General features: G+C 41.5%; 1 protein-coding gene across 1 annotated transcript; it reads left to right on the forward strand.

The window, feature by feature from the left end:
- Positions 1-1148: 1148 nt before the first annotated feature.
- On the forward strand, positions 1149-4068 carry SAT1 (spermidine/spermine N1-acetyltransferase 1). The gene is made up of 6 exons (XM_063083908.1): positions 1149-1379; positions 1593-1644; positions 1738-1821; positions 3244-3345; positions 3434-3474; positions 3602-4068. Exons 1-6 carry the CDS (start codon positions 1314-1316, stop codon positions 3770-3772), a joined length of 516 nt encoding a protein of 171 aa, XP_062939978.1. The 5' UTR covers positions 1149-1313; the 3' UTR covers positions 3773-4068.
- Positions 4069-9124: the final 5056 nt, after the last annotated feature.

Genomic DNA, 9124 nt, shown 5'->3' on the forward strand with positions numbered 1-9124 from the left:
CAGGGACCACAACAACTGAACAGCAATGAAAGCCAGAAGACAGTCAGATACCATCAAAGAAAACTTCCAGGGGCCGGCCTGTGGCTCACTCGGTAGAGTGCGGTGCTGATAACACCAAGGCCACGGGTTCGGATCCCATATAGGGATGGCCGGTTCGCTCACTGGGTGAGCGTGGTGCTGACAACACCAAGTCAAGGGTTAAGATCCCCTTACTGATCTTCTTTTAAAAAAAAGAAAAAGAAAAAAGAAAACTTCCAAACCTCAAACTCTGTAAAGCAGCAAAATAAATCCTTCAAGAATTTTAAGATGAGTCAAAGACATATTTAAATAAGCAAAACAGAAAGTTTGACAAAAGCGGGCCTTCACTAAAGGAAATTATGAAGAACGTACCTCAGGCAGAAGAAAGTGTCTCCACAAAGAAAATCAGCAATTTATGAAGGAATAAGAAGGAAAACAAGTAAGAAAGAAAACATTTTGTTAACCTAAAAATATAAGGGAAAAACATTATTGAGAAATCCAAATAGTTTACCTTGGAAAATTGTAGAAAACACAAGAATCGAAAAGCACCCATTCCTTTAATCATCAGAGCGATGACATCATCAAGTCCCAGGTCGCCTCTGGAAAATTCCAGCGCCAACGAAAAAGGCAAATGACGTGTCACTATTATGAAACTAGTCCTACCACACCCTCTGAAAGGGTCTTGGGACCCCGCAGGGTCTCCCGGACCATACTTTGAGAAAGCTGCTCTAATCCTTCTCCCATCGCCTATGGTCACTTCTCCTGAGTTTGCTTCCCTGACGGGCTAAGGAAAAAGCAGCAAGGCCACCGGTCGAGGGGCACACAGGGAATTCCCTTCCTTTTGCAAAGGTTACTGAGGGACGTGAGGGCTCCCCAATCGGGTTTCCAGAAAAGCTCCGCGAGGCGCCGCTAGAGGGCGTCGTTCGACAATCCCACCGCGCTCCTCGCCACCCCCGCTCGCCTCCGGGTTCACACGAGTGCCCGGAAGAAGGGGCGGTGCCCGGAGGAGGGGGCGATGCGCCGTGGGGCCGCGGCCTCGTTGGACGAGGGGCCTCTACCTCACGGCCCGGGGCGGGGCTTCTTCGCGCTAAAAAGCCGGTCCGAGCAAGGATCAAGTGCGCAGCTGTTCAGTCGCACTTCCGCTGAAGCGTTTGTCACTCACCGAGGCTCGCTGGGACATGGTGCCAGCCTGACTGAGAAGAGGACGTTCCGGGGAGACGAATGAGGAACCACCTCCTCCTGCTGTTCAAGTACAGGGGCTTGGTCCGCAAAGGGAAGAAAAGCAAAAGACGAAAATGGTTAAATTCGTGATCCGCCCGGCCACTGCCGCCGACTGCCGTGACATCCTGCGGCTGATCAAGGTAGCAGAAGGCCCGGGCTCCTCCCGGGGCGGGGGCTGGGGGCGGCTTCGTTTTCGGGGGAGAGCCCAGCCGTTCCCCTTTCTGGGTCCGCCTCCCCCAACCCCAGCCCCCACGCGGCCGCGCCCCTCCTGCCCCACTCCCCCCATCTGAGCTGGCTGGGGTCTCATTTTGCTTTCTGCCTTCTCTCTCTCTCTCCAACGTGCATCGTCCCAGGAACTGGCTAAATATGAATACATGGAACAGCAAGTAATGCTAACTGAAAAAGGTAATGCAACAGTGGTGGGACGAGGGACAGGCGGTCGTGCCTGTCACCTTCCCGGAGGCCAACGTTGTGTGTCCCTGCTTCCCCTTCTTGCAGATCTGCTAGAGGACGGTTTCGGAGAGCACCCCTTCTACCACTGCCTGGTTGCGGAAGTGCCCAAGGAGCACTGGACCTCGGAAGGTAAACCCGCTGCCCTTCCAGAAGCCAGAAAGACCGAGTGTTGTGTAAAATGTAGTGTCTGCTGTGTACAACACTGGACTACACAGGCCGAAGTTACTGACTGGCAAGTTGGCCAGAAATAATAGCCAGCCAGTGCCAGTGTTCATACTACTGAGGAAAAAGATAGATGTGCTGAGCTTAATAAAGGGCGGGTTAAAAGAGCTGTTTAAGTAAGTATCGGAGTGCTGTGGAGACCCAGAAGAGTTCGGTATAATGTCATTTGTTGTAATTCAGTTTCATAAAATGGTTCTTGTTTGACCCTAACGTAACCTTTTTTGTAATTGTGTTAAATCACATTTTTTTCTTTAATTTGTCCCAATCTTCAGGTTACAGTCTCTAGCTTCGCCATGTACATGGCCCTTCCGTGTACATGGATGGGCGGGGAGGTAACTAAAAGATCCTTTACACAATAAAGTAGATGATCATGATTAATGAGGTAAGGTCCTATTATCACACACTTAAAACACGGTAGATCAGAAACTCCTTTACACTCGCTTCCTGTCTGTTTGCAAACGAATAAAATGGCTATAAAGTTTAATTTGAAACCTTTGCCTCCATTTGGAATTGTAGACACTCGTTAAGAGAAAGTCAGATGTTGGTTTTTTTCTTTTTCTTTTTCTTTCTTTTTTTGGCTGGTCCCTGTTGACTGGCCACAAGACAGAACCAAAAGGGGAAGTTGTTTGGGTGGGCGGGTGCTTTCTTAAGTTTCTCTGACGTCTGTTCCCCAAGCTAGAAGAAATAAGCAGAAAACATTATTATAGGGGATGACGTGCTTTTTGTGGGTGTTACATGATACCTGTTTCTTGGTACTGCTGCTTCTTCTGGCTTAAAAACTGTGGAGAACAAATTGAAAATGTGTAAATTGGAAGGCAGGTTCTGAAATTAAACGTATTTTTGGCCTGATATTCTAACCTTAAGGAAGCAAGAGTTTGTAAACTACAAATATTTACTATTCTGAACTGCCGTGTAAACCTGACTTATTCCCAAGTCAACATACCAATATATCAATAGGATGTGAATAATGTGTGTGTGTTTAGTTTAAGACCATAATAGCAGTTTTGCTCTGGCAAGTAATGAAAATATTCTCACCTCCTGCGTGAGATCCAGCAGACTAGAGTGACCAGTGCACAGCTGTAGCCTGGCTTCAGCTAGCTCTAATGTGTGCTTTTTGCAAATACATGTTCTGAGAACAGTGAGATCGTCCAACAGTGACCTGGACTGCACTAGCCTAAAAGTCAAGAGATAGTCCAGTTCAGTGGCTGCTTATTTCTATAATAAATGCATGAATATTTTTTAAAACTTATGATAGGCTTCTGATTCTGCAGCTACAACTTTTATGGACTGTTTTTCTTCTCTACATCTCATGTGATACTCTTATTACAGGACACAGCATTGTTGGTTTTGCCATGTACTATTTTACCTATGACCCATGGATTGGCAAGTTATTATATCTTGAGGACTTCTTCGTCATGAGTGATTATAGAGGTAAGGTTGAGTTCAGGGGGTCTAAAGGGAAATCAGGGCTGTAAGTCTTTACAATGACTTTTATAAATTGTACTTCTTTATCTTTTAGGCTTTGGCATTGGATCAGAAATTCTGAAGAATCTAAGCCAGGTATGTCTTAGTTTTTGGTTTCCAAAATTCTAAGGATTACTGGATTATAATAATGATTGAATCAAAATTGTTCTTGGAAAGCAGGTAAAATGTCACTGAGTTTGTGTTTTACTCTGTCTTATAACAGGTTGCAATGAAGTGTCGCTGCAGCAGCATGCACTTCTTGGTAGCAGAATGGAACGAACCATCTATCAACTTCTACAAAAGAAGAGGTGCTTCTGATCTGTCCAGTGAAGAGGGGTGGAGACTTTTCAAGATCGACAAGGAATACTTGCTAAAAATGGCAGCAGAGGAGTGACGAGTGCTGGTGTGGACGATGACAACCTACATTCTATTTTAAAATAAATTCTCAGCTTCTCTTGCTTTCTATCCTGTTTGTAGTTGAATAATAGAATGAGCACCCATTCCAAAGCTTTATTACCAGTGGCGTTGTTGCATGTTTGAAATGTGGTCTGTTTGAAATGGCAATCTTGTATGCAGTTTGGAGTCAGATTTCTCCTTGAACATCTTTGGATAAACAACAAGGTGGTGTGATCTTAAAATATATGAAAAAAACTTCATTCTTGTGAGTCATTTAAATGTGTACAATGTACACACTGGTATTTAGAGTTTCTGTTTTGATTCTTTTTTAATAAACTACTCTGATTTAATTGTTTGATATAGGCATTTTTATTAATCCTCTATTTTTTATACATTTTTCTTGCTATTGAGTACAAAAGTAAAAATGGCCAGCAAACGTCACAGGATAAATACAATTGCTTAAAAACAGCTTCTAACCCAATTTAAAATTTGTATGGTCATGTGTACACTAGTATTATCAAAGTCTGTAAAGAAGCCAGTTGAATTTTAAGTTTTTATATGTAAGCACATATAAAACATGACTTTACATTGATGACACTGTACACTTCAATGGACGGAATTTTCGAGAGCTGAGAAACCAGGTTAGATACAGGCATACAGTGAATAAGTCCATTCATTGTACAAGTAAAATGGGGAGGTGGGATTATGAAACATTGAAAATCAGGGAAAAAATTTTGTCTTCAACAACCTCATCCCACACAAGATGCTTTTTGAAGATAAAGTCAATCACTTTGCTAATCAGTCAGGAGCAACGATTGTACATTTTTACAGGAAATTTGCAAACAGAAAGGCTCCAGTTAGAGGTACAAATCAGGTAAATTAGCATCCTATTTGGAGGGTGAGTTTGTGGTAGTGTTGACATAAGACACAATAGGAGCCCTTAAAACTGTCAGTGGGAGGGCCGGCCCGAGGCTCACTTGGGAGAGTGCGGTGTTGGTAACACCAAGGCCATGGGTTCGGATCCCTATATAGGGATGGCCCGTGGCTCACTGGCTGAGCGTGGTGCTGACAACACCAGGTCAAGGGTTGAGATCCCCTTACCGGTCATCTTTAAAAAAAAAAAAAGTGGGGAGAAAGTAAACATGCTTTCTCAAGGACTGAAAATGAAACAAGAGGCAATGAGAAGAGACAGCTTTCCCTTTAGACATGTGAACTCGTTTTATTACTCTACATTGGCCTAAATTCCAAAACTCACTAACTTCCACAGTAATGAAATTGGTAGTTGATAAGAAACACTGTAGACCAATGTCCAAAATTAATGTTTTCCAAAAGAAGTCATTAGATATCTGAGAAACAATACTCTGCCTCTCTTTGTGTGTTCTACAGGAAATAAATACTGGGCTCCCAGTTGAAGGGGATTTTGCCCTGCATTAGAAGACAGACATATAGCGGGGGAGGGAGGAGAGGGAGGAGGGAGGGAGGTTTTGGTAAGGGGCAACAATAATCAACCACAATGTATATCGACAAAATAAAATTCAAAAAAAAAAGGAATAATCTGTAAAAAAAAAAAAAGAATAATTATGATTTGTAACAATATATATGCTAGTAATACTGATTTAATCAACATATCTCAATGTTCAACCCCAAAAATATGTATAATCGATTTTGATTCAATAAATAAAATTAAATTAAATTTTAAAAAAATAAAATAAAATAATTAAAAGTGTTATTTAATAAATAAATAAATAAACATTGTAAAAAAAAAAAAGAAGAAGACAGACATATATAAAAGTGTGATCCTACATTGTATTTAATACAGGAGAGCTCCGGGATTTATTGGTGGCTCAGAGACCATACCATGAAAACAGGCTTACAGACTCAACTCCCAACCAGGGTCCTGCTAGGCCAGTAACTATATGAGAGAAACGCTGGCAAAAGTAAAAGGATAACTGAACACAAAGAGCCTTGTGGGGAATGAGATATTTTGAAAATTGTGTTTTGGAAAGTGGGCATCTTAGAGGAAAACAACTACATGCTGACTATAGTTTAATATGTGAATAAATTAAATTAACCAAGCAAGTTACAATATAACTCTTTATTTTCTCATCCTTCTTAGTTTAGGCTTAAAAGCCCAGTGTTGTCAAGGCAAAAACTTTCATGAAGTTTTTGTATCCAATTTAAAGATGTCCCTTAGGTGTAAAATTCAGAAGCTAAAACACACCATCAGCACCCTTGAATGTTCAACTCAGTTACAAAGGCACCTCTTTAAAAACTGAACTATAAAGCTAATCTATGAAGTTTGAAATCACCAGGCAAATAAGAGAACACGTTATGGGTAAATTATCTGAAAGAAAACAATAATGACAAATGTGGAAAAGCAAAAAAAAGTCCATGTAAGCAACACCCCTGTAAAGATAACTTTCAAATTACTATTTTACTAAAATATTATGCCTGACATAATCATTTGGGAGGAATAGTATTTCAGGCCTAACCACTTTACAATTATTACATCAGGATATTTGGGGGGTTACTCTGCATTTGTTTTTTTTAAAACTTATTTGCTAAGTTTATGATGTCCCTAAAAGACTTATAAAGTTTAAATTTTCAATACTGTTCAATAGGAAGTAGCTGGGTTTGTCTGTGCATAGGCTTAAAACATCTGCTACCGATCTGATGACAGGGTTGATAGTAGAGCCATGGTCTGTCATCGTCCAAACCAGAGCCCAAGATCATCAACTGCTTAGATTCTACAGGGTAGTCCTTCTAGGGAAAGAAAGTAGAGTCTTTTTCACAGAAATGAAGAAAGAATTCAGAGAAAACCTAATGGTTTATTAATGGCTCAGACCCACATTACCCTTTCCTGTGAGTCTCCTACTGGGTACCCAGCAGGGCCTAAAATAAATCACTTATCACTGTTCCTTGAGGCAAGTGGCTGGTCAGCAGCAAATGATGGAGCTGGCTATGCCCTGGGAAAGCAGCCACCATGTCCCCCTAAGAGGGAGGCAGCTTCCTCCCTGACTGTGGCAGGTGTGACCTCCCTCTCAGGGTCTGCAGGTGGCCACGTCTGCTCCTAGAATTCTGGGTTTGCTTGATTGGTGCCATCTTTGTTTTCTTGCATCTTCCTCATCTCTTCCTGTGGGTTGTTACCTCAGGGTGACCTTGTACTTCATTCTCCTCCCTTTTCTTTGTGCTTCCAGTCTGGGCTTCAAGCCAGTCAGCTGTTACCCACAGCTTAGACGGACAGGCAGGCCACACTCTGATTGAACCCACCCCCATCATCATCGCCTATGTTGTCCCACTTATCAAAGGCCACCAAGTGCCCTTCCTCATAATATTCACCCAATTTCCCATCACCTCTTCTTTCTTGTGGCTCACATCTGCCCAGCAAATGTATTAGTAGCTTCCAGATGGTTATCAACATAGTAGCTAATGATAAGAGCTAACATTTATTAAGTACTCACCAAGAACCAGGCATTAGGTTTAGTGCTTTGTATACATTACTATCTCATCTAATTCTCCCAACCATCCTATGAGGTTGGTTTATTTTTATAATGAGAAACTAAACCTCAGAGAAGTGAAGTTGCCCAAGGCCACACAACTAGGCCTGGGAATCAAGCTCCAAACCAATTTCTCTAACCCCTGGGAGTTCCTGCCATAGTCTCGGAGAACCTCGTCATTGAGAATGATTGAATTTGGGGGTCCTTTCTGATTATACTCTAAAGAATAATCAGTATAAGCATTTTCTGGGTCATCAAAACTGGTGGTTCTCAGGACTCGCTGCATGTGAGAATCGCCTTGAAAGCTTTTTTAAAATACTAATGCTCTACTCTGACAGATTCCTAACTTATTTATATTTTAATGTGCATTCCAAAGTGAAGCCAGGGTTAAGACCCATTGATCCTCATGATCAGCCTGTAACCGAATCCGAGTCACAATTTGGAGTACAACCATTTATTTTTGTGTTTACGATGCACAGCTTGGCACCACATCGTTAAAAGTGAGCCCTTGCCGAGCAAAGACCAAGTCACATCACACTGCCTTCTCGAGAGTTTTTAGAGAAAAAATGGTGCTGAAACCAAAGAACATCCAACCCAGCAGTCAGTACCATGTTTCTTTGCAAGCAGCAACTTCATTTCAGTAAAATATCTTGCCTCACATTAATTCAGTGTTGTTCAATTGAATTTTATTAGTTTGATAGTTTTGTTTTTATTTGATTTGCAAATGTATATTGGTTTTACAGTTGTATAGGAGCAATAAATATAAAATGTTCATATCTAGTTGTATGTTTATAGAAATATAATAAAAGTAATTTCAATCACCACTGGGGTCTGTGAGAATTCTTTTTCCTCTAAAAGGGGTCTGTGTTACTCAAGTTTGAGAAACACTGCCATAACCATTATGCAATGCTGCCTGCTTCTGTTTAGTTTTTCTAAAAAGTACCAAAGGTGTCAGAGGTAAGACCTAATCAGATTAAGGTTTGATTTTTTTGGCAAGAATATTTCATAGGTGATGTTTTTTCCATCAAGAGGCAAATAACTTCTGGTCATCTCTATCTGTGCTGCTAGCAGCTGTTAGTATTAATACGTAGGTCCACTGATTCATTAGAAGTTGCAAAGTGGTGATATTTGATTTCTATCATTCCTTCTTCATTTATGAGCTAGAATACCTGTAGAAAGAGAACTTTCCCCCATCTTGTGTTTTGTTACCCTGAAGCACAGTTCACCCAGAAAAGGCAAAATAAATGCTTAATTCTTCCCTTTCATCTATTAGTTTTCAACGAATAAATTGAATTTCTCAGCATCTTCCAATTAGGCTTGTTTTGTCTTTCAAATATCATTATTAACTCATGGATTTTTAACATTTCCTGTGTCTTAATTCATTGCAGTCGTTTTTCTTATGGAAGCTCAGATTTCCCTAATTGTCCAGTGAGAGCTTCTTCAAGTTGGCTCCAGAGTCCTCTGGATGGAACCCAGAAGGCTTTGTTAGCTGCCTTGCTTTTAAGTTGTCCCAGGCTCATCTCGTGCATTTCCTCCCCCAGCCCTGACATCAATGGCTAGGTAATTCTGAGCTTCAGAGGTTCCCAGGGGAAGCAACATTTATTGCGAGCAGGTGGTGTTCACAGCTCTCTGTTTTGATCATGACACGGGCACAGCAGGGAGATCCTTTTCAATGGGGGCTGAGAGTGGTGGCATTCACTTCAGGCTGCACAGTGGGAGAGTCCCACCAGCTGTGAGCCGGTGCTGTCTTCTCCTACCTCATTGCTTCTACTGCTTTCTTTTATCTAGCAAATCAATAACAATAACAAAAAAAGTTATCTCAAAACAGCCAAATCCACAACAACAATGCTCTT

Source organism: Cynocephalus volans, chromosome X (genome assembly GCF_027409185.1).
Source record: "Cynocephalus volans isolate mCynVol1 chromosome X, mCynVol1.pri, whole genome shotgun sequence".
In the NCBI taxonomy this organism is placed as follows: Eukaryota; Metazoa; Chordata; class Mammalia; order Dermoptera; family Cynocephalidae; genus Cynocephalus; species Cynocephalus volans.

Bases quoted from the DNA above. Each gene is read 5' to 3' on its own strand.
- SAT1 (XM_063083908.1), top strand. From the start codon at position 1,314: ATGGTTAAATTCGTGATCCGCCCGGCCACTGCCGCCGACTGCCGTGAC. The intron at 1,645-1,737 runs GTAATGCAACAG...CCCTTCTTGCAG, and splicing joins AGTAATGCTAACTGAAAAAG to ATCTGCTAGAGGACGGTTTC. The intron at 3,346-3,433 runs GTAAGGTTGAGT...TTTATCTTTTAG, and splicing joins CGTCATGAGTGATTATAGAG to GCTTTGGCATTGGATCAGAA.